This window comes from Asparagus officinalis, chromosome 4 (genome assembly GCF_001876935.1).
Source record: "Asparagus officinalis chromosome 4, Aspof.V1, whole genome shotgun sequence".
Lineage (NCBI taxonomy): Eukaryota > Viridiplantae > Streptophyta > Magnoliopsida > Asparagales > Asparagaceae > Asparagus > Asparagus officinalis.
Genome location: NC_033797.1, coordinates 67,121,720 through 67,147,945, shown reverse-complemented (window position 1 = coordinate 67,147,945; position 26,226 = coordinate 67,121,720). Strand labels below are relative to the sequence as shown.

The window sequence follows — 26,226 nt, the reverse complement described above, 5'->3', positions numbered from 1 at the left end:
CCGTGCCGACCCCCTTCCGATTAACCTGCAACAACTACTTTAACCTCACATATATTCTGAATTATATTTATCCGCGACCCCGGAACGAACAGATGACGAATCTGCACGGTTCCGCCCTCCGGCTCCGGCTCCAGAACCCCGGCTGACCAGTCCATCGCAGCGACTGTCCGCCTCCGACCTCGCCAACAAGTTCCTCCTTCACGCTGAGACAACAACATATCTATCTCGTCGACAGCCTGGCCGTTTGCCGTGGGTTTGGGAGTCGCGCTGCTTTTTTTTCTTCTGCTTGCTCTTCTGGGAGTAGTGGCCGCCCCTGCGTTCTTCTCTCGTTTTTGACTTTGCTAATTTTTTTGAGTGACGGAAGGGTTTCAGATGACTGAGCTAGCTAGCGCGAATTCCTCTTCATTTGTTTGAATTTTTATCTTCGGCATAGGTTTTGTCGTGAGTTTAAGGTGATACACTAGTGTAAATTTCTCTTCACGTATTTGAATATTTTTTATTTATTTCGGACATAGTTTTGTCGTGAGTTTATTACGCGTATTGTGCATGGTTACGTGATGTTTTATTGCTGATGATATAATGCTACTGACACCAAGAACCAAGCGCGCGTGTGAGGGTTATTTTTTTAATACATTATTGCGTTAATTGCTCCCTTATATTATGAGTATTTGCAAAAGTACTCTCCAAATCTTAGTATTTACAAAAGTACCCTTCAAATCATCAATTCTGAAAAAATTAGCCTCAAAGTAATTAATCATCAACTTTAATAAGTTAATTTCTAATTGCAGTGTAAAAATTATCAACAATATAGTGAAATTTTAAGCATTATGTTGAAGATTTGTTGATTATAGAGATTTGTTTTTCCTCACCAAGTCGATAACTTGCTAGATGGTTTTGCAAACGCTAAGATTTAAAGGGTATTTTTGAAAGTACCCATGACTTAAAAAGTATATATATGCAAAATAACTCTATATTAATATGTTGCAACGAAGAGTTATATCTCTATAAACGTTATTCGGATCACAAATTTCTAATTTGCTTTCTTCAGATTAACTTCCCTTTGGTACAACCACGTCGGCCTGAACTTCTCGAATCAAAGACATCTAAATGAAGATAACAGTTGGGGAAAGTTTTATTGGTTGGCATTACCAAGTTTAGAAAGAAGAGATTAGTATATTTATATTCTTGTAACACTATACAAAATTTATTTTTATTATTAATTTCTCATCTACATTAAGTTTAATCAGAGCCCTTAATTATTACTCCTTTTTACCCAGAAATCTGTTATGGACTTTAATACCGCAATTTCACCAATAATAAAAATCCTGTATCGTGTAACTTTCCATGGTACTTTGTAATCGAAATATATAAACCAAACTACATATTCAATTTCTAAAAGCGAAGTTACCAAGGACTTTGTTCAGCTAAAAAGAACGACGTCACTCACTTCATGGTAGTGGCATAAATAATTCATGAAAATGTATACTATTCATAGTAAAGTTATATTTCAAGTTAATTGATAAAATTATTCCAACAACATTCTCTTAACAGAACTGAACTGTGGAGACATACACCCTTTCTAGGCTTCATCTGCATCACACTCATTGCCTTCTTTTCTTTGAGCTCTGCCATTTGTTCCCCAGCGTCTGCAAGGTTTTGAAAATCAAAACATTAGGTTTAGACTTATATTTTCCATTACATTATTGATAATTCGGTTCGTATAGTAATCTAGATTAGTGATGCCGCTTAATTCGAGTAGCAAATGCTGTCATCTCCATTCTCATATGAACCTTCCTAGTCTAAATAATTCTTAATAGGGAAAACTTAACAAACTTCTTGATGAGTGAGATGATCACTGTTCTTGATTAATTTATATATGTTGGGTTGCAAAACGAGCAACAAACTATGTTAATCTACTTGAATCCAATTGACTCCAAATGGTTTAGTCCTATTGACTCGTGAGTCCAAACATATTTATCTATATATCCATCTATACCCTGCTCAAGAGAGCGGGACTATATCTCATCACCATATATACTATATATATATATATAATTTTTATATATTATATATATTATGATATATTATATATATATATATATATGTAGAGCAGAGAGTGAGAGAGAGAGCAAGACTCCTATCAACTTAAGTTGATGTCCACCAAAGTCTCATAGCCACACATTTATTATATATAAAACACCTTTTATATAATAGCAAAGGATCCGCTAAGCAATATGAGCCTGGTTAAAAAGCTTTGGTGTTGGCACACTGACCTCCCTATCCACTTAAGTGACGACCAGTTTTCAAAACCTGTATATATATATATATATATATATATATATATCATATATATATAATATATAATATTATATATATATATATATATATATATATATAATATATGAATTTAAACTTACAAAATTAGGATTGAATTGGAAGCGATAGAAGTACTAAAAGGTAGGGAGAGGACCTTGTCATCACTAACCCTTAAACTACTACATCGCTTCCAAACCTCCTAGAGAAACTGAAAATTAAGTATAACTTAGCTGAACTTTTAGCTATATAAACCTTCCAAAATCAACAAAACCCAATATAACACATAGTGAAAAGTAGGGATAACTAAGAACTTAAGTAGACTGTTAACACAAGATAAGAACTGAGAGACTGAAATATGATGGAGCATAAATTAGTTCCCTACGGAGAAGTTGTCACCCACTGCATCATCCACACCGCATTTGGTCTGATCCTTCAAGCCCAACTCGATTGCAGCCTTAAGCAACCTGGTTGCTTTTCTGCTCCTAGAAGCTCCTGTCCAGAATAAGGTAAACCGAGCAACGTTAGATGCTATTAGTTGTGAAGTAATTGGAACTTCGTTGAATATGAGGTTGTTATGACGATTCCATATCCACCAACAGAAGCATGGAAGGAGGACCCTCCAAAGAGCTCGGAGATCGTTACTGACCAGGAAGTTACCCTTAACTAAAATCAGGGAATCCACACCCTGAGGCCAGTTCCCTAAGGTTTCTTGAGAGAGAAGGATGAACCATGCAGCTCTAGTGAAGGGGCAGGTGATGAATAAGTGATCATGAGACTCTATATCCAGGTTGCATAGAGGGCAATTGAGGTCACCAGTCCACCCTTTTTTGGACAAGATATCCCTGATTTGTAGTCTTCGTTTACTGAGGATCCAGCAAAAGACCTTGACCTTCAATGGGACTAGGGATTTCCAGATGAAGTTGTGGAGATGAAAGAGGGTACCTCCGTGATTGAGGATAGAGTAGGACTTGACTGTATAGATGCCCGATGGATGATATTGCCACCTGATACTATGTTGGATAGAGGCTCCCGAGGGCTTGATAAGATCAAGGAGAGAGTGGAGCGCTGTAATTTCAGATCTTTCCTCTGCTGAAGTACCTCTTCTAAGGATAGGGTGCCACCTCCAAGAGTTGTGAAATATGAAACCTTGAGATTAGGTGGAACATGTGCGGGAAAAAGCTAGTTGATGAGCCCTAAGGAAGAGGTTGCTGAGAGAGTTGGCACATGATCATTTGTCTACCCAGAATCTGCAAGTATTGCCAACACCTAGATCCCATCGAACATGACTAAAGAAAGTGTGGTGAATAGAGTACAAGTCATGGATCAATTTAGAACCTTTGGGAGGATTTCAAATAGGGTTGGAATTGTTGATTGAATATATGGAGAAGATGACTTTGTAATGTAGGAATTTCTATCAAGGATTTTCCGAATCCATTTGGAGGAGAGCTTGGTTGAATGTTTGCATATTGATGATGCCAAGACCACCTTCTTGTTTGGCTTTATAAATGTTACCCCATTTAACGAGACATTTTGTATTAGATGTCTGTTGATGACCATCCCATAGGAAGTTACACCTGATTTTGTCAATAGCCTTGATGAGCCAAATAGGTAATTTGAAGAAGGACATAAAGTATAGGGGAAGAGAGAACGGAGTTGAGTAGAGTAAGTCTACCTCCAATGGAAATGAATTTATTTTTCAAGAGAGCTAGTTTTTTGGAGAAAGAATCCAAGAGGGGTTGCCATTCACGTCTTGTGAGAGATCCTCTCTTGAGTGGGAGGCCAAGGTAGGTGAACGGGAGGAAGCCTACAGAACAATTTAGGATATTTGCTAGACGGACTCCTTTGTGAGGACTTTAACCAAGGTAGAAGAGATTTGTTTTGGTGTAGTTGACGTATGAGACCAGAGATGTTGATAAAGATGTAAAGGATGAATTTGAGGGTGATAATATCTCTTGAGGAAGCTTTGCTAAAGATTAGAGTATCATCAGCGAATTGGAGGGATCTTATAGAGTTGAGCTCTGCTTTAAGGTTGAGCTCAAAGAGGTCCCCCGAGAATACACTAGTCTTGAGCATCTTGTTAAGCACATCAACAATTAACAGGAACAGCATTGGGAAGAGGGAATCATCCTGCTTAAGACCTCTTTGGCACTTGAAGAAGTTGGTAGGGGAGTCATTGACCAGCACAACAGATTTAGAAGAAGACATGGCATGATAAATCCAAAGGAAAACTTATGATTAAAGCCTCTGGCTTTGAGGAGAGAAAGAAAAAAGTTCCAGTTAACACAATCAAAGGCTTTGAAGAAATCCACTTTAATAGCACACAATTCCTTTTTGCCTAAGGAGCATTGGTTAATCATTTCATGGGCTAGAAGGATGGAGTTGAGGGAGGACTTGCCGCTTTGAAAAGTTGTCTGAGAACAATCAATGAGAGATGAGAGAAAGGGGCTGAATCTGTTTGCTAGAATTTTGGTGAAGATTTTGAGTGAACCGTTGATCAGACTTATAGGTCTGAGATCTTTGGGATTATTCGCACCATTCTTCTTTGGAATGAGGCAAATATAGAAGTAATTGATGTTGTGGAGAAGATGAGCATCTGAATGTACAGATTGGATGAAAGAGATGACATCATGTTGTATGGTGGACCAGAAACTTTGAAAAAAGAGTATGGGTAGGTCATCCGGCCCTGGAGATTTGTCTAGGTGGAGGTCAAAAATCGCCTTCTTGATTTCATCTAAGGTGAATGGAGAGTCCAAAGATGATAGGTCGATAAAGTTGGATGGATAAAAAAGATTCCAATTGACCTCAAGCTTGGAGTCTGCTTTTGAGAAGAAGAGGTTAGAGAAATATTCATAGAAGGCCTGTTTAATGTCTTTGTCGGAGCAAAGGTGGGTGTTGTTGATGTAGAGGTGAGGAATGAAGTTTTTTCTTTTATGGGAAGGAGGCTGATTTGTGAAAGAAAGCAGTATTATTGTCTCCTTCTTTGAGCCATTGAATCTTGGATCTTTGTTTCCAATGGATTTCTTCGCATGTTCTTTCAGATTAAGTCTAAGCTGAGATTCTAGATTAGAGAGGACTCTAGATTCCTCTAATCGATCGAGGGAGTCTAGTTTGGCTGTGACCAGTGATTTTAAAGGCGCAACGAGGCGCGCGCCTCGGGCGCGAGGTGCTTCAGCGCAGTGGAATAGCGCCCCGCAGCAGGTGCGGGGCGCTACACTTTCGCCGGGCGCGCGCCTGGATAGCGCCCCGCTGCGCTTACCGCCTTTGACGAGGCGCGCGCGTGAAGAACAGGAAGAAACCCACTTTTATTCTGTGGGTTATTGGGTATAAACCCGCTTCCCACTTAAACCCGACTTCATTTTAGGGTTCTTTCGCTCCTTCTCCACTCCCGAATCCCGATTCCTTTGTGGCGATAGGCGACGACAAGCGGTGACAGGCGACGGCGATCGGTGAGCGGCGACTATGAATTTAAACTTACAAAATTAGGATTGAATTGGAAGCGATAGAAGTACTAAAAGGTAGGGAGAGGACCTTGTCATCACTAACCCTTAAACTACTACATCGCTTCCAAACCTCCTAGAGAAACTGAAAATTAAGTATAACTTAGCTGAACTTTTAGCTATATAAACCTTCCAAAATCAACAAAACCCAATATAACACATAGTGAAAAGTAGGGATAACTAAGAACTTAAGTAGACTGTTAACACAAGATAAGAACTGAGAGACTGAAATATGATGGAGCATAAATTAGTTCCCTACGGAGAAGTTGTCACCCACTGCATCATCCACACCGCATTTGGTCTGATCCTTCAAGCCCAACTCGATTGCAGCCTTAAGCAACCTGGTTGCTTTTCTGCTCCTAGAAGCTCCTGTCCAGAATAAGGTAAACCGAGCAACGTTAGATGCTATTAGTTGTGAAGTAATTGGAACTTCGTTGAATATGAGGTTGTTATGACGATTCCATATCCACCAACAGAAGCATGGAAGGAGGACCCTCCAAAGAGCTCGGAGATCGTTACTGACCAGGAAGTTACCCTTAACTAAAATCAGGGAATCCACACCCTGAGGCCAGTTCCCTAAGGTTTCTTGAGAGAGAAGGATGAACCATGCAGCTCTAGTGAAGGGGCAGGTGATGAATAAGTGATCATGAGACTCTATATCCAGGTTGCATAGAGGGCAATTGAGGTCACCAGTCCACCCTTTTTTGGACAAGATATCCCTGATTTGTAGTCTTCGTTTACTGAGGATCCAGCAAAAGACCTTGACCTTCAATGGGACTAGGGATTTCCAGATGAAGTTGTGGAGATGAAAGAGGGTACCTCCGTGATTGAGGATAGAGTAGGACTTGACTGTATAGATGCCCGATGGATGATATTGCCACCTGATACTATGTTGGATAGAGGCTCCCGAGGGCTTGATAAGATCAAGGAGAGAGTGGAGCGCTGTAATTTCAGATCTTTCCTCTGCTGAAGTACCTCTTCTAAGGATAGGGTGCCACCTCCAAGAGTTGTGAAATATGAAACCTTGAGATTAGGTGGAACATGTGCGGGAAAAAGCTAGTTGATGAGCCCTAAGGAAGAGGTTGCTGAGAGAGTTGGCACATGATCATTTGTCTACCCAGAATCTGCAAGTATTGCCAACACCTAGATCCCATCGAACATGACTAAAGAAAGTGTGGTGAATAGAGTACAAGTCATGGATCAATTTAGAACCTTTGGGAGGATTTCAAATAGGGTTGGAATTGTTGATTGAATATATGGAGAAGATGACTTTGTAATGTAGGAATTTCTATCAAGGATTTTCCGAATCCATTTGGAGGAGAGCTTGGTTGAATGTTTGCATATTGATGATGCCAAGACCACCTTCTTGTTTGGCTTTATAAATGTTACCCCATTTAACGAGACATTTTGTATTAGATGTCTGTTGATGACCATCCCATAGGAAGTTACACCTGATTTTGTCAATAGCCTTGATGAGCCAAATAGGTAATTTGAAGAAGGACATAAAGTATAGGGGAAGAGAGAACGGAGTTGAGTAGAGTAAGTCTACCTCCAATGGAAATGAATTTATTTTTCAAGAGAGCTAGTTTTTTGGAGAAAGAATCCAAGAGGGGTTGCCATTCACGTCTTGTGAGAGATCCTCTCTTGAGTGGGAGGCCAAGGTAGGTGAACGGGAGGAAGCCTACAGAACAATTTAGGATATTTGCTAGACGGACTCCTTTGTGAGGACTTTAACCAAGGTAGAAGAGATTTGTTTTGGTGTAGTTGACGTATGAGACCAGAGATGTTGATAAAGATGTAAAGGATGGATTTGAGGGTGATAATATCTCTTGAGGAAGCTTTGCTAAAGATTAGAGTATCATCAGCGAATTGGAGGGATCTTATAGAGTTGAGCTCTGCTTTAAGGTTGAGCTCAAAGAGGTCCCCCGAGAATACACTAGTCTTGAGCATCTTGTTAAGCACATCAACAATTAACAGGAACAGCATTGGGAAGAGGGAATCATCCTGCTTAAGACCTCTTTGGCACTTGAAGAAGTTGGTAGGGGAGTCATTGACCAGCACAACAGATTTAGAAGAAGACATGGCATGATAAATCCAAAGGAAAACTTATGATTAAAGCCTCTGGCTTTGAGGAGAGAAAGAAAAAAGTTCCAGTTAACACAATCAAAGGCTTTGAAGAAATCCACTTTAATAGCACACAATTCCTTTTTGCCTAAGGAGCATTGGTTAATCATTTCATGGGCTAGAAGGATGGAGTTGAGGGAGGACTTGCCGCTTTGAAAAGTTGTCTGAGAACAATCAATGAGAGATGAGAGAAAGGGGCTGAATCTGTTTGCTAGAATTTTGGTGAAGATTTTGAGTGAACCGTTGATCAGACTTATAGGTCTGAGATCTTTGGGATTATTCGCACCATTCTTCTTTGGAATGAGGCAAATATAGAAGTAATTGATGTTGTGGAGAAGATGAGCATCTGAATGTACAGATTGGATGAAAGAGATGACATCATGTTGTATGGTGGACCAGAAACTTTGAAAAAAGAGTATGGGTAGGTCATCCGGCCCTGGAGATTTGTCTAGGTGGAGGTCAAAAATCGCCTTCTTGATTTCATCTAAGGTGAATGGAGAGTCCAAAGATGATAGGTCGATAAAGTTGGATGGATAAAAAAGATTCCAATTGACCTCAAGCTTGGAGTCTGCTTTTGAGAAGAAGAGGTTAGAGAAATATTCATAGAAGGCCTGTTTAATGTCTTTGTCGGAGCAAAGGTGGGTGTTGTTGATGTAGAGGTGAGGAATGAAGTTTTTTCTTTTATGGGAAGGAGGCTGATTTGTGAAAGAAAGCAGTATTATTGTCTCCTTCTTTGAGCCATTGAATCTTGGATCTTTGTTTCCAATGGATTTCTTCGCATGTTCTTTCAGATTAAGTCTAAGCTGAGATTCTAGATTAGAGAGGACTCTAGATTCCTCTAATCGATCGAGGGAGTCTAGTTTGGCTGTGACCAGTGATTTTAAAGGCGCAACGAGGCGCGCGCCTCGGGCGCGAGGTGCTTCGGCGCAGTGGAATAGCGCCCCGCAGCAGGTGCGGGGCGCTACACTTTCGCCGGGCGCGCGCCTGGATAGCGCCCCGCTGCGCTTACCGCCTTTGACGAGGCGCGCGCGTGAAGAACAGGAAGAAACCCACTTTTATTCTGTGGGTTATTGGGTATAAACCCGCTTCCCACTTAAACCCGACTTCATTTTAGGGTTCTGTCTAGGGTTCTGTCGCTCCTTCTCCACTCCCGAATCCCGATTCCTTTGTGGGGATAGGCAACGACAAGCGGTGACAGGCGACGGCGATCGGTGAGCGGCGACTGGCGACGGCGATCAGCGACGACGAGCGGCGACGGCGATCAGGTACGTTCTCCTCAGCGATGTTTTTTCTGCTTTTTTTTCTTTTCGTTTTTGTGTTTTCTTTTTTTCTTTTCTTTTCTTTTCTCCTTAGCGAGTTCTGTGTTCTCGTTCTTTTTCTTTTCTTTTTTCTTTTCTTTTCGTTTTTTGCGTTCTCTTTCTTTGCTCCTCAGTGATGTTTTTTCATTTGTTTTCTTTTCATTTTTTGTTCTCTGCTTTTTTTTTCTTTTCTTTTTTGTGTTTTCTTTTTTTCTTTTCTTTTCTCCTCAGCGAGTTCTGCGTTCTTGTTCTTTTTCTTTTCTTTTCTTTTCTTTTTTTCTTTTCTTTTCGTTTTTGCGTTCTCTTTCTTTGCTCCTCAGCGGTGTTTTTTTCGTTTGTTTTCTTTTCTTTTTCTTTCTTTTTTTGTTCTCTTAATTAAGGACAACGAACATGTGTTTTCTTTTTTCTTTTCTGATGTTCTAAAATCTGAGTTTTTAGTAAGCTGACTGTTAAGTGTAAACTATTAATTAAGTTCATATTTAATGTTAACTAACTCATTATTCCTAGCTGTTAGATCTTAATATAATTTTTTTTTATCGCTCTTGACTGATAACTGTTTTTTTCTTTGGCTTAATATCAAAATGTAGAGTCATGATATTATGAACTAATTGCTTGCTTCTTATTAATACATATCAGTCATAATTGTTAAAAATTTTCAAGCTTATTAATGTAGTACTTGTGCTACTATTTGATTTCCTGTGTAAGACTGCGAGTATTGAGTCTTGCTATTTGAGCTAGGTGTAGTGCTACTAGTTGGAAGTTGAAACTTAAAACTTGATTTGCCATTTGTAACCTGTGAAGAGGAAAATAAAACTTAGTAATATAGTTGTTAGTGATGCAATATACTAGTATGTAAGTTTGAATAATTTGCATAATTGAATGAAAATTAACGTATAAGTTTTGTGTGCCTCGCTTCACTCGGGCGCGCGCATCGCATTGCGCTTTGCGCATGTGCGCATAAACTGACTTTGCGCGCCGCACTGCGCCTCGCGCATTGAAAACACTGGTTGTGACATTGCGTTTGTGATGATTTTTGGATCCAAGAAAGTGTTTTTTCCACCATTTATTTCTCCTACGAATGAGCTTAAGCTTAAAGGGGCGGGAGATCGATTGTTCTCTATTGAAGGAGAAGGAGTTCCAACATGAATGAAAGGGGGTGAATGATGGAAAAATAAGGCAGGATTTTTCAAATCTGAACACTAGAAAATGCTGGGGGCCTCCTGAGTCTAGGATGATGGGGACAGTGATCAGAGCATGGAGATTGGTAAGCGAATTGTATCAAATATGGGAAGTGGGTTTCAAAGTCTAGTGAAAGAAGGAACCTATCGAGCCTAATTAGAACAAAATTGGCTCTTAGATTGGACCAAGTGAATTTTCTACCACTGAGGAGGAGGTCAATGAGTTGGATAGAATCGATGAGGTTTTTGAAGGAGAAAATATCTCTAATGGAATCAGATCTACCACTTCTCTCTTCTAGACTTGAGTCATGTTGAAATCGCCAAAGACCACTCAAGGCAAGGAGTAAGAAGATCTAATCCTAGCAAGTTCCCACCAGCAGACCTCACGATCTTCTATATCATGTGGGGTGTATATGAAAGTAGCTACAAATTGCCAGTTGGAAGGTCTGTGAATAAAGACTGCCGTCACAGAGAAAATACCAATGGATGAGGAGCAGGAGAAGATAGACTCGTTCCAACCCAATAGGATACCCCTCCTAGATTCAGATGCTTCTAAGGAAATCCAAGATGTAATACTAATACTCCCCAGACTTTTAAGGATATTAAGTCTGATGGAATTAAGCTTGGTTTCCTGGAGACCCACTAGATCTACTTTAGCGAATTGGATACAGTCTCACTAATCTACGTTTAGTAGGGTTGTTTAACCCTCTCACGTTCTAAGATCCGATCCTCATTTGAGGATTGGAGGGGACCAACTTGGGAAGAGAGGGCAGTTAGGTTAGCTTATCCCCTTCTTTCTCCATGGCTTGGATCTCTACCAAACCTAAACGGTCAACCGGTTCTTTGATGCCATAATTGATAGATATGTCGCATAATTGTTGCAAATTTAGCGAATTAATGTGTAGGGGAGGAAGAGGAAGATTTACCCTTAGAGCCACCTAGAGGGAAGCTCCTCTTCATAATTGAAAGGTGCTTCCTGTAGGGAAGATGAGCCAGCATTCTTCTGGATGATTTTCTCCTTGATTTCTTCTTGACATTCTCAAAACCTGGGGGAGGGTCGGAGGAAGATGCAACATCCATGGAGTCGGAGGAACTACTGATATTAAGAGGAGAGTATGAGAGCTGGGGATGTGGGGTACAAGGGAGACTTCTGCTTGGTGAGGGAATGCAACTGTAAGAAGATTCCAGTAATCTTTTGTGATCCTAATTGGGACCCCCTTACAGACGACATCTATGAGCTCAGGCTGGACCACCTCCTGGTAAGCTGGGAGTGGAATATGGGGAGAGGTGGGGTTGAGCGTGACTAAAGTGGTCCCCCAACATCTGCCATGGGCTTTTTTTCCTTTAGGGTCCAAGGATGCCCCTCTTTACGAACAAAATTTTCAAAGTACTCCAAACATTTTCCTTTCCTTTCAAGAAGAGGTTTGCCCACTACCTTAAGCTGGACCGTACCCTCCATCAAGTGCACATCGTCAGGGGATGGATACCAAAAAGTAATTGTTTTAGGGATCTCTGATATATCTCAGACGCTGAGCATGACCTTGCATTCTTTAGCATGTTTTTTTATCATGACATTATCGAAGACTGTAATGACATCTCTTATGTCTTCTAACAGCTGCATGAGAAACTCCGAATCCCATAGATGGAAGGGGAGGTTGATGATTTCGACCCAGACATAAACAAACTTGGGGAGAGCATTGAGCCATATCTTCTCTGACCATGGGGAGAAAACTCCACCAAAGTTACCCATGTCAAAATACTCCTTAGAGCATGCTAGATCTAGAGTCTCTTTGTTAGGGAATTGAATGAAGTAGGATGAAGGGGAGGTTCGTCTGATGTCGTACTTTCATCCGTTTACCTTGAGATGGAACTCCAGATTTTCAATGAGCTCTTCATAGGATGAGTTACCTACTTGCAATTTGAAGAATCCATAATAGGAACATGGCTCTATGTTACTAATCATTGAAGGGGGCAAGGTGATGTTAGGGATGAACAGGGGAGGAGGAAACATAGAGTTAGGAGTGATATTAAACAAAGGAGGGTTGCTTTTGTTGGGACAACAAATCGATGTGTGACCGACTCTGTTACAAGCGAAGCACTTGAGATCACCTAGGAAACCATTTATTGCCATATGTGCTTTATCTTTACAAAGAAAGCACTTGAGGGGTTTGGGAGGGTGATGAAGGTGAATGGAACTGAAGGAGGACTTGGGTCTCTTGGATCGTCTTTTGTAGGACACTTTGATTCAGCCTTCTTTTGGAAGAGGGAGGATCCCCTTTTGAGGGGAAGGGATGGAAAGATGAGACGGGGGAGACTGTATGCCCTTAAAAAGATTTGCAAAGGGGGAGAAAAGGGGTGGTGGGTGTTGGTGGGGTAGAGGATTTGGCTGGCAGTGGGTTGATGGGGTAATAGAGAAGGTATTACTGGGAGGAGGGGGAAGAAGGGGAAAGGCAGTTTCGGGTGGAACTGTGAGCGGAGGGGCTGACTTGGGCGGCACTATAGACGGAGGGATAGGAGACAGAGGAGTAATGGTGATATTACTGTTGTTGAAAGAGACCATTCGTCGCTTTGGGAATCGCGCCGCCGCCTGTTCGCTTCTTCCGCCTGGTCGCCTACCTAATTGCCTTTTCGCCTCCATCCTATAATCCTCATCACCGGATTTTGCTAGACCAAACATATACTTAAGTCAAACACACACTTAAACTGAATGGATGTGTAACTCCTAACGATATGCTTTTTTAGATTTAGATTCTGTAACCTTGGATATGCACATGAGCAACTGTGAGAACATGGCAGTTATGTCGTGCAAGTACAAGAACAACATTGAGAAAACAATGGATAGATCTACAAGAAACCAATAAACTTGTCGTTGACTCTATTTGGAATTTCATGTGGAAGTATAGAGTAGGCCTGGCCACTGGTTTGGTTTCAGTTCTAAACCTTGTTTCTTCAGATATTCTGGTTTTTATTTCTATAAATGCATTACGTAGATCACATTATTAACATTGCCTTGGCGGATGATGGTTGTAATGAAGAGAAAACTGATCCAAGGTTGCCATGTGTTTTTTGGGAGCGCTTTGCGATCAATAGAGTGAAAAGGCCTAGATGGATGATCAGAATGAAAGAGAACTTTTCCAGGGTTGCCATACATTTCCTAGGATGCTTTATTCAGTAGGACATATACATTCTTGTTGAAGAATAATAGGCCAAACTAAGAAAACTCACGTGTTGATCCGCAATATTAGAACTTCGTGATTGTGCTTTTACAAGATAGGAGTGGTCCTGTAGGCAGGTCCCAAGATGGTGGTGGTGGCCCTGCACAGAATAGAGGCCGAGAACGATATTTAGGGCTAAGAAAGGAGAGAGCGAGAGAGTCTATGGAAGGAGAAAATGAGAGATAGTCAACTGAAAGAAAAAATTGAACTTAGGATGTACTGTCTCTTTCTGGAAATGAATAAGTTCCCATGTAATTGGTTTGGCGCGTTATGAGCTGGTTGTGATAGAAAACGATACCTGTCAAGGCAACACTAATTTCAACAAGGTTTTCGGATTGTCGGTGGAAACCCTGTCTTCAACTGTATGGACTACAGAGCAAGGACCAGGGATGAGATAATCAGGCACGGTTTCCAGGTAAACCAAGAAGGACCATCTGATGACCAGTATAATTGGGTCGCTTATGGCCAACATCACCGGTTCAACCATAACGAACGTGATCATTTGCATATAGATCTTCATGCAAATCAAGAAGTACCGTCGGACGACCGACGTAATCGGGTCACTTACGGCCAACATACCGGGGTTCAACCATAACGAACGTGATCATTTGCACATCCGGTCAAACAGTAACGAGACCGACCATAGGTCGCCTGATCAGGTTGACAGGTTAGACAAATAGAACCAGCACACTGGCTAGAGCCCAACCATAAGTCGAATGTAATCAGCCGCACATAATTAATGCCCAACTAAATTTAACCTAACAACACATGATCCCGAACAAGACCCCTGTATTTCATCAGGCTGCGTCCCCGCAATCAAATCAAAAAGGGATTCGCTGAATAATGAGTTTTTTTTTCATAAAAAACAAAAGAAATACTAAACAGAATTATCTTTACCCAGAAAAGCATCAATCATTCATCCTTGAGGACCTCATCCGCACGGGCGGCGGCGGAAGAGGGGTCGGCGGCATCAGCAGCGGTTCTCGCGGCGTCTTCCTCCTTCAGAATCTTCTCCATGTCGCTCAATCTCGTCCTCACGACGCTGGTGATCAAAACTGAGCCCAAGAAAGCAAGGGCCAAAAGAGTTCAGTTACTAGGGTTTAATGGGGGGCGAGATGGGGGGGTGTAATAAAAGAGTCTTACTTGCGGCGGTGCCAAAGGTCCAAACCCAGAGGATCTTGAGGCCGGGGCCTTTCTCGCTCCACCGCGTCACCATTGAATTTCTCCGATTCGATTCGATTCGGTTCAGAGCTCGGTGGTGGTGGTGGTGATGATGAGGATGGGCTGCGCTCTCCAACTTCTGCTCACAGTCGTCGGGAGCGGGCCTCTTGTCAGGATGATGGGCAGTCTTAAGGTTTTAAAGTGATGTGGGCCTAGGTAAACCCAGCAGCCCATTTAATCGAGATGGCTTTTCACATGTAACATGTACTGGGCCAGGCCTTACTTGCCATGCTATCATTAGAAGACGAACCGCGTCGAGCGAAAATAGCCTGACAATTTCATCCTTAAGTAAGTGTAATTTTGTTGGAATTTTGAGAATAAAGTTAAATTCTTCAAGTCATTTCTCATTTTAACTTTGATACCACACTGTTCTTTTGCCCAAAAATATTTCACTTCGTTTTTCACTTTTACCCCGAAGTTCTTTCTTGCCACAAAAAAAAAAAAAAAAAAACCCTCTAAACCCCGAAGTTCTTTCTTGCCACAAAAAAAAAAAAAAAAAAACCCTCTAACGTTCTTCGATATTTAACTTCGATGCTCTAAAGTTCCACAAAATTTAACCTTTGATCCCTAAATTTCAGTAAAATTTATTTTTTGACACCTAAAGTTCAGTGAAGTAGCAAATCAGTAAATTTTCTTCTTTTCTGAACAGGTGCGTCTGCCTCCAAGAAGGCTATCAAACTGAAGAATATCCTCCAATCATCGGGCCTCCCAGAGATTCTGGAATCAAGTGGAGACAGCAACAGGCTCCCATGATAATTCATCTACCCTTCAGCTTGCCAGCAGAAAGCCTTTCCAAGGGCTCCTTTTGGTTTTTCTTTTGTCGTTATGATTTTGGTAAGTGGGTGGGAACATTGAAGATGTCTCCTTATCGGTGACGGCAAGGCAGATCAAATTGTCTCCTTACCTGTGAAGAAGTGCATAAACAACTCAAACGTAAATATTTGTCTTCTCAATGGAAATGCGAAGCACACAACACTCGAAAGAAAGCAAGCAGATCAAAATGCTGCAATGAGTCGGAAAGCTGCAGCTGTTGCAAAGTTAGTCTCTACCTTAGATGAAAATAAAATATCATCCCTACACATTTTCACATGATAAATTTCTTCACGTTGTTATATTGAATTCAGTTGTGTCAATGTTCTGTACGTCCTGCTGACATTTCTGCTAGATGTATCCTCGACCTGACATACATTCAGGCCACGACACGAATGTATACGTTCACACTTATATGCGTGGTGTCTTCGCAGCACAAATCCTGATCGCCAACCATGACCAAATACTGATAATCTGAAATGTGGAAGTTTGGATGTGCCACATTAATGTCATACCAACAATGAGCCTGAAGGGGTACCCTTACATCATCCTCCATTCACTCGCGAAATCATGATTGACGTGGTGTTCTTCGCTTAACTTAGTACCTGTCAATTACAAATATGAAATATTTGTGAAAAATAAACAGGAATTATTACACCATTTTATTTGTTTGAGTAATTATGATTCTGTAATTACAAATATTAGTAACTACAAATCTGAAATATAACTTTATTTTTTGTTTTATTACATGTGGGTGGTTGAACTGTACACTAAATAATGACGGAATCATCAGAATATCAGGAATTAATTCGATGTGGTGTCCCTTCACTGATGAATCTGAAAAAGTGACAGATAATCTTTGCCCAGAAGGAGAATTTTCTATTTCAATTCAGTTGTCAGGACTAGCAGATCCAACAAAATTCATTGTGCTGAAGAATGACCTTGGAGTTCTAGAAAGAGCAATAGGAAGAAAGTAAAAACTTTTCTGTTATTGTTGTCCACCTGAAGAAGTGTTGCCAAATGCAAATGATTTTGTATTGTTGATTTTCTGAACCTTCTTGAAATCGTTAGCAAGACTACTTTATTTATTCTCTAAGCTGCCATTAACTCATTAACAAAGTATAGTTACTCTTGATTTCAAAACTGTCTTTACATATTACAATACATGTTATATGTAGTTTTGATAAGCACTGATACAAATGCAAAAAATACTTGTGATGCAGCTGCGTAGCATTGTAAAAATCTTCTGATCCTTGCCCCCTATTAAAAAAAGCGTAGAAGAAATAAAAGAAAAAGGATCAATCTCACCCAAACTACACATTTTATAGATAGCTTCACAGAGAACAATAGGAAGAAGAGATGTACCCAGGTGCTCTTCACTACATACGGACTATTTCTATCTGGAATATCGATCTACAAGTGACTTTGCTTTCTCTGGAGCAAAAAATTTTGCCTGCATATAACATACAAAAATGGCTGTCACAAGACATTTTCCTGAAGAGTGGTGCTACTGCTAGGAGGACCCAAATAAGGGACAGATTTAGCGGACAGGTGACATGGCGTATACAGCTGTTCATTGAGTCATAAGCATCATTGGTAATTCAATGCATCATCTCTTCCCATCTATGATTGCTGCAGTCCCGAAAAACTTTTTTCCCAAATCCACCACCATCCATGATGCCGCCATCGCGCTATCATTGTCTAGTCTATCATCATATGATTCGTACAATTCGATCGCTGTCAGCATTCAATTTAAAGTTTTGGATTCTTATTTCTAGCATTCTATTGTCATGGAAGTTACAACAGCCTCATAAAATCACTCCCTTCTCCTATTGACTGCAGAACAATCGCTCTTCCTTCTCCTTTGCTAAAACAGACTACATTTTATTGAGCTTCATAGAGTGCAGAACTTGCTTTCGTATGATACCAAATTAGCCTATTACCCAATTTGCCAAGAAATAAATCTTAGATCTTGATGGTTGAGCACGCCACAAGCTCTTCCTTGTCTTTACTTATGAACAGGAAGGGGAAAATTGTTTTTTCTATCTTTTTATTTTTGGTTTGAGAAACTTGAACTTATGATAAAATCAAGTTGGAGGACATTGTTAATCTGAGGACAAAGTATGAAGGGCTACCAGCTGATTGCAAGAGAAATCAATGGTGAAATAGAGGGAATTAGTACGAAGACATTTGAGTAAAGCTCCAACTTCAAGCTCCCTGTAGCAGAGGTTAAAAGATTACTGAAACGTTAGTTGTTAGAGGCCTTTGGGGTAGGGATGGAGAGAGGGGAGTTGCGAGAGAGAGAAACTTCAGGAGTTAACTTTCCAGCATGGAATTAAAAATAGTGCAAATAATTTCCATGTCACCTGTCCCTTAGAATGGTCCCATATTTTGGGTCCAAAAAGAATTATTCTTTCCTGGAAATAACAACACATAAAAACTCCTATTTTTCAATGAATTCACAAAGGCATGCTAGAGAATTATAGTTATAATTTCCGGAAAGAAGTGAGAAGAATGAGAAAGTTCCATACCTGAATAAACATCCTTTCTGCATCGCCAAGTTTACCATTTTCTTTTAATATGATTCCCTGATACGGAAAAGAAGCTTCTATCATGAAATAGGTATATCAAAGATTACAAACCGTTCATTATTACCTATTTCAAGTGAGTTACATAATAACTTAAATATCAGAAGTGGAGGATGCACATGCTGCCCTTGTCAGTGTGAAATCTTAATAGATTTCTAAGCGTTACTGGTTTCTTACAGCCAAATATAATTGTTGTTTCTAAACTTCCTACCACATTTCACATTAAAATTCTGAAGCTATAATGAGGCAACAAATAGGAGGAATATCTAGAAGAATATTCAGTGGAAAAAAATTGAAGATAATAAGAACATGTTGTGGAAGAAATCCATCTTAGCTGTCAAATGGACTGAAAGGGGAAATCTGAAGAATCTCTAAAGGAAAATTACGAAGCAACCTTGGTAATTATTCAACAGCATAGTGATGACAGTTAAGTTGAAGAGGATATTTACAGAAAGAAGTATAAAAAAACCCATATACTTTTGTTTATCGTATGGTACTATAAGTGATGACCATGGCTGTGACAGTCATTTGTAAGTGAAAATTTTACATACCTTTTCAAAGAAATAACAAAACATGGATATTTAGAGTGCACCTTAGCCAAGTAACCACGGAAGTCATTTGGATACTTGGAAATAAGCTGATCGTAAACAGCAACAGCATCACTAACATGACCCCAATCAGAATAAGCCTTTCCTAGAAGCAACTCAACCTGCATATGAAATGTTAAATTAACATCAAAATATTTTTTTTTGCTACAGAAAGATATATCTATATGTATGTATAATTGTTTTATTTTAACCATAGCTGTTTTGTCAACTCTTATTTGATAATACAGGTTTATCGTAAACAAACTATATTACTTGCAAGCAGGAAGACCATGAATCCAGGCTACATCATTATCCTATTACAACTGCCGCAGGGCCTGTACCATTATAGAGGTGGTCCCCACCACATGGTCCCTAGAGTTCAAGACTTGTCTTTTCAATTCTTTCTAGTAGTTAAGACACTGTCCCTGCTACAGTCCAATTTCTTCCTGATACTATTGTGTACACTATATGGTCTAGCCTGATAAGAAGGCATGACATTTTGTAGGAAACAGATGAGGCAACAGTGCTATAAGCATGTTTTCCTGAATCATGGTATGTTATTGGTTAAAGATCCACAAATAAAGAAACATATATGAACTTAGAAACAGTCATTCATAACATTGAGTACACTTCTAAGTAGAGGCCTTTACCTGGACTGGATCAACCTTCTGCATTGTCTGCTCCAGATTACTGCTTGCATCAGGTAAAATATTGGAGGCATCAGAACTGCCACCATTTAACTGCCCTCTAGATGACAAAAGGACTTGAACAGCCTACAACATTCACGAGCTGCAATGGTGTTATATACAAAATATGAACCATAAAAATCGACATATTCTATTACATGTGACAATAGCCACAGTTTTCAAAGGACATGGATAATTCAGTCATTATGCTGGAGAAGTTCCATCTGTGTAATGAACAATAGAAAACCTCAAATTCTGACAGAAACAAGAGAAGTACAGAATTAGATATACCTCTAGTATGCATGTAAATAAATATATGAGTTTTGGGGGTTGGTATACCTCCATGCTCATAGCTGGTGTGTTGCTGACATGATGTAATCCAAACCGCCACAATCCAGTATTCCAGATCATTAACATATCCAGATAATACCTAACAATCTGAATGTGTGTCATGTCAGCTATGCACCAGTCAGGAGCATTGATGATCATGTCAGCTATGCAGCAGTCGGGAGCATTGATGGTCCCCCCCTCACCCCACCCCTCCCCTAGGAATTGTAATCATGCTTGACCTACATCCACTAGGAATATAAGGTGTTAACCACATACATTTACGATTTAGTCTAACACGCATCCGTACGGACACGTACCCATACCCGTATCCAAACTATTTAAAATAGTGGTCATACATTTTTCGAACGTATATCCTACACTTCATATCCATTTCTTGATAGTTGTTGGACATAGGTCAGATTCAGATTCTGAATTATGATTTTGACGGAACATTTAGATGTCTAGTTCAAAAACTATTTTTCAATTTATAATCCACTTAATACAAGAAACATAAACTTTTATAGGAAATTTAATTCTCATCCTTGTCCTTATATAATTCTCATCTTTGTCCTCATATAATTATTAATTCCAATATATAATATGTGTATATAAATATTTATATAGTTGTGTCTGTGTACCCTACTTTTTACAAATTTATCGTGTCTCGAACCTATACTGGTACCGATACCTGTACCCATACACATACCCATACCCAGGTAACAGAGGTCTAAACCATCTTGACATTTGATTAGTTCATCCTAAACATTTTGTCACGTCACGCCTCGTTTGGTACGCGGGAATGGACAGACTTGGGAATGGAATGGAAGAAGGAATGGAATGGATTGCATGTGGGAATGGAATGGTCATTCTCATTCTCTTGTTTGGGTGCATTCGTAGAATGAAGCTAGAATGAAAATCTCATTCACATTCCCATGTTTGGTATCATTAGTACACAAGTGAGAATGAAATCTCATTTTCTAATAATGCCCTTACAATAACATAGATTTAAAATAAGATAAAAAATAAACATTAATGATAATAACTAAATAATTTTATATACGCATATGTTATATTAATCTAGGTATGTGTTATACTAATGCTCGTGTTATCCATCAGGTGTATGTTTCGTTTATATTTTTTAAACAATACTCGCTATTTCTTAGTCTTAAAAATTAAAGAAAAATAAAAAAAAAGATTATCGTATCTTTCATAGGTCCAAAAAAAAAGAATGATATCCACAATCCACAGTTCTAGATATATAAATTAACTTATTTGATAAAGTATCAAAATCACTCAATTCATAATAGCAAAAATCCATAAAACAATACCAACTAAAATAATAATTTTCGAAATAGCAAAATGATATACTAGCCTAAATTGTCAATCTAAAATTGTCCACTTGCATAGGCCTCACCCAAACATTCTTTATTATTAATATGGATATAATTGAAAAATACCTAACTAGTTTTTGATTCTCACTTGAATGGGAATGACCATTCCTTATCTTCTCACTTGGAATGCTCATTCCCACAAATAGTGGGAATGATCATTCCTAGGGAATGGTCATTCCAACATCTAAAATATTGGTGTGTTTGGTATGAGGGAATGGGAAGTGGGAATTGCATTCCATTCCTCCTCATTCCAGCGTACCAAACGAGGCGTCAAAGATTGAACAATTGCTCAGAGTGCATGAAAACATCAAATTGCCTATATATTTGTTCCTCTTAGTTATATGGGATATAGGATTATTTCTTCGAAAATTTTGTTAACATTGTTCATTATATTTTTACTTGGTTTTTTATATATAGCATAATTCCTTAACTTATTTAGGAGAACAGCTCAACCCACTATAGTTTCTCTAGCAGAAATAAACAAGTTTTGACCAGATGAACAATATAGGCTTGACAATATATTTTGGGATTCTCTTTGAGATGGATACCTCTAGACTATTGATACTTGGAAGTTATGGACATGATCATAAATGCCTTTAGGATTTTACAGGCTAAATTATGTATAGCTTTAAGATTCTACTATCAAATATTTGAAATATATATTTGTTAGAAATAAATTTACTATATCGTGCAATTTGGCTTTTATGCTAACTTGTCGTGGTTTTTAGCTTTTATGATAAAAATTTTATAAAAATCATATGGGTAAAATAGTTTTGCTTGGTCAAACCTAGCTTATTCAGATAAGCTTGTAAGCTAGTTTTTCAAAGTTGGAGAAGCCCAACCTTTTTAAATAGGACATAAAAGCTAGCTTACTTGGAATGTTATCAAACATGTAAGTATGACAAAGCTAGCTTAAAAGCTGATTTGACAAAAAAATAAGCTCCCTCACAATTGTTTTAAAAAGCAGTCTGCGCACCAACCTAAGCCTTCACAGTGCTTAGACCGCCCAACTAGATCCTCGAAGCGCTTAAGGGAGCATGAGTTGCTTATGCAGATCGATTTATATAAAAAATGGGTATATTACTCGCTTAGGCATAATAAGTAAATAACGGATGAAGAGAATGAGTCAAGTCAAAATGGATCGGACCAAAACTTTGTATTCAAGTCCATCTTAGGTAGACAATGAGTGTAAGATTTTGAATATTTGAGAAGTATCCTTCTCTATTGATGCTAAAAACATCTACGTCCCGCTTAAGCGCTCGCCAGGGTGCCTGGGCACTAGGTGCTTGGTCTGGCACCTGGAAGCACCTAGCACTTCCTAGAACATTGCCCTAAACATCCTCTTATGATTTTGGAAAGAATTGATGATTGTAATTATTCCGTCATTGGATGTTGTCATGTACTTGAGTAAGTGATCTCATAATTCTGTCAGCATCAATATTGCATTGTCACGAGAAAGGATAATAAGCTTCCTAAAAGTTGAAAAAGGCATCTGAAACTTCTGGCAAGATAAAACTCCTGACAAAATGCGTACATCTTATGGTCAAGAGAAATAACAAAAATCTATTAAAGGAAAAAGTATTATCTCCATTATATCTAGAGTTATTAGAAAGCATGGACATAGTTGAAATTAGTATTTGCTTCCATAATGACTTTTAAATAAATCATCCTGGTATATATAAATTATTTTCTGATGAAACTATACTTGTGTAAGTTTTTTGATTTATTTCTTACTCTTATCTGTAGGATTCCACCTTCAAATAGGTTAACAAACCATGCTCAAACAAACCATTTTCTGCAAAACAGTGTTTGGCGTATTTGCACATGCATTCAAAGAAAATGGTTATGTTATCCTATTATGCCTACAGGCTAAAGGAAATGCCCCAAGTATTTTAAAGTATTTTTATTGGACTCATAATGAATGATATAGTAGAAGACTTGGATCTTCTATTACCTAAAATAGACTAGGGGTGGAAATGAACCAAATAATTAACAAATAGTTCGATAATTGTTCAAGTTACTATTCGGTCATATTCGATTCAGTAGTTAATTTATCTCTAAACAAATATTTTTTAATATTTGAGTTTACTAACGAATAGAATTTAACCAGATGTATATTCGATTTGTTTCTCTATCAAATATTTGTTTAAATTTTGATCACTTAATATTTATATTATTGCACATATAATGTTATATTTTTAACCTACTTATCATTTCTACTTGAGTTTTACGTACTATATATATATATATATATATATATATATATCATAAAGGAATAATTTTTATTTATGAATTTAAATACTATTTGAAAATCAAATTCTCTAGCGGAATAAATATGCTTTGATATTCGATAAGTATTCGTGAATATTCATGAATATTTATCAAATACCAAGTATTTGAGTTTGAATTCGAAACTCCATATATGAATATTAGAGTCTGCATTCGAATTCGATAATTTTAAACAAATACAAATACGAACGCTTTAGTATTCGATTCGATTCGATCGTTTACTACCTAGAGAGCATTAGCTAGAAGAAGCCCTTACGTACATTATCAATATGATGTGCAATACATATATAAACTAGATATCCACATAACGGACTCTATTATTACTTTTGATGCACGATCAGTTAATCATAATCTTCATCTTGTTCCAACATTTATGGCTAAAAGTCATTTTGTTATGCAGCATGATATGTGACAAAAACAACACTTCAAGGAATAAGAGGCCTCCAACAAGGGTGGGTCCTAGGATACATGGGTCTCCTACAAGAAATCTCAGTGCAAAGAATAAAAGTAACTTAAGGACGAACTAGGGGAGTATTTAGGCAAGAAACTTTCAACCAGAACAAATATTGCACTACTTTATGCGTAAATAGAAATTTCCAATGGAAAGAGGATTCTAGCCCACACAAGTTATATTCTCCAAACATCATGACGATGGAAGCAGGGAGGCAATTCGATAGGCGATTGGAGAGGCGATCAGGAAATTCAAATTTTCAGGCGACGGTTCGTGTCCCTAGGCAGAGAAAAGTCTCCTTCAGCAACGGTAAAGTCACTATCTCTCATCTGACGCCTATCCCCGAGTGCCACTCAAACCAGCTTCTCAACCTTCAAACTCACCTATTGTTTTCTCTTTTCCCCCTCCTCCCTCAAATACTACTCTCTCTAAGCATCTTTATACTCCTGCTCCACCTTTTTCTTCTTTTGCAAATCTGTTCAAGAGCCTAAATCGCCCCTCTACCTCCTCCCCTAAGCCGGCCTCTTCCTCCAAGGGCATTCTCCCCCTCCCTCCTCCTTCAGAAGAGGGCTGGAAGATTGTCTCATGTAGAAAACGTCCTAAGCCATCTCCTTTTCCCCCTCTCCCTTCTAAACCCCTCAGGTGTTATCTCTGTGGTGATAAAAGACACATGGCAAAGAACTGTTCTTTGGGCGATTTTAAATGTTTTGCTTGTAATAGGGTAGGCCACACCTCGGCTACCTGCCAAAACAAGAAGAATCCTCCTCTCTACAACATTACCCCTCCAACTCCTTCCCCACCCCCTCTCTTCATTCCCAATATAGAATTGCCCCCTTTTGTTATCAGTAATATGGAAGAATATTCCTCCTAAGGCTTCTTTGAGCTCCAGGTGGGCAATCCATCCATCTCTGAACTTATAGAAAATCTTGAGTATCATCAAAATGTAGAGAACTGGACATTCAAAATCAAGCGTTCTTCTCGCTCCTTCTTTCTTCAGTTCCCCAATGAGGACACTCTAGCCTTAGCGTATTCTAAAGAGTTTTTTGATATGGGTTCTTTTGGAGGTGTTTTCTCATGTTGGTCAGATCAAAAGGGACTTAAGGTCCTGCCTAAGTTCATGTATGTTTGGATCGAGATTCTGGAGCTCCTCATTCATCTATGGGACTTCGAGTTCATCTCTAACCTGCTTGGGGACATCGGAGATGTCATCACGGTCTCTGATGACGTTATGATTAAATCGAATGCTAGAGACTGTAAGGTTATGTTGGGTGTTCGAGACCCCTCTGAGATTCTCAGATCGGTGATTTTTCGTTGTTCCTCTCCAGATGATATCCACATTCTAGAGGGCTCTATGCAGCTCAGGATAGCGGGTAAACCTCTACCTAGCCATAAAGATAAATGTCTGGAATATTTTGAGCTCTTCGTCAGATTTGAAGGAGTCCCTCCATCATCATTTAAGACTCATATCTCTTAGAAAATCGTCTTCAGAAGCTCAAAAGGCTTCGGTGGAAGGTAATCATCTTCTCCCAGATTGTCCTCTTATTCCCCCTTATTCTAAAGGTAAACAGGTCGTTCAAGCGGAGGGTGAACCCTCTCAGACTTCTCCTAAGGGCTCTATGGCCCCCCCTCCATCGCAGCCCCCTCTTCCTAAGCCGGCATCAGTCCATGATGAGCTCATGAAAGTCACTTTCAAGAGGGTCCCCATCAAGATCATCAGAGCATCATGGGCTATGTTATCTGCTACTATCCCCGATCTGGCTGTGAATTCTTCAGTTGCCTCATTCCCTTCCAATGATACTCCCCCAGTAATGGTTAGTAGCTCCTCGGATTCTTTGGATGGGGCATCTTCCTCCGCTCCCCCTCCAGGCTTTGAACATGTCAAGAGAACCTCCAGGAAGATATCGTCCAAGAGGATGCTGGCTCACCTCCCCCACAGGAAGCATTTAGCCATCATGAAAAGATGTTTCCCCTATGTGGTAAGGGTAAATCTGCATCCTCATCTTTGCCAATTTCTTCTAGTAGTCTCGACAAGCTCTAAGATATAGCTATTAACTGTGGCATCCTAGAACCGATTGATCCAGCAGGTCTCTCTGACATTCAAGTCATGAAGAAAGAAGGGTCAATACCCTTACCATAGAGATAGTTTGATTTTTTGTTTATTGGTTTAAGTTGCTCCAAGTTGGGTCATTTTCTTTAGATATGAAGATAGGTTCATGGAATGTCAGAGGTCTTAACAACCCTGCTA

At 39.3% G+C, this 26,226-nt stretch overlaps 1 protein-coding gene across 9 annotated transcripts in view; it reads right to left on the bottom strand.

Moving 5' to 3' along the window:
* Positions 15,878–26,226, bottom strand: part of LOC109837640 — a 31,776-nt gene continuing 21,427 nt past the window's right edge. For 2 of the 9 annotated variants that reach the window (XR_002246367.1, XR_002246368.1), the window contains exons 11-16: positions 19,485–19,607; positions 18,840–18,956; positions 18,191–18,247; positions 17,025–17,112; positions 16,872–16,919; positions 15,878–16,264 (exon numbers count right to left, since the gene is read on the bottom strand). Coding sequence is in view for 6 of the 9 variants with exons in the window: in XM_020405964.1 (XP_020261553.1) it covers positions 17,073–17,135; positions 18,191–18,247; positions 18,840–18,956; positions 19,485–19,607 (360 nt within the window). In the remaining 3 variants the exon portion in view is untranslated. Of the gene's footprint in view, positions 16,265–16,762; positions 16,920–17,024; positions 17,136–18,190; positions 18,248–18,839; positions 18,957–19,484; positions 19,608–26,226 lie in introns of those variants that run through there. The other 7 variants (XM_020405963.1, XM_020405965.1, XR_002246366.1 and 4 more) reach the window with 6 other exon arrangements.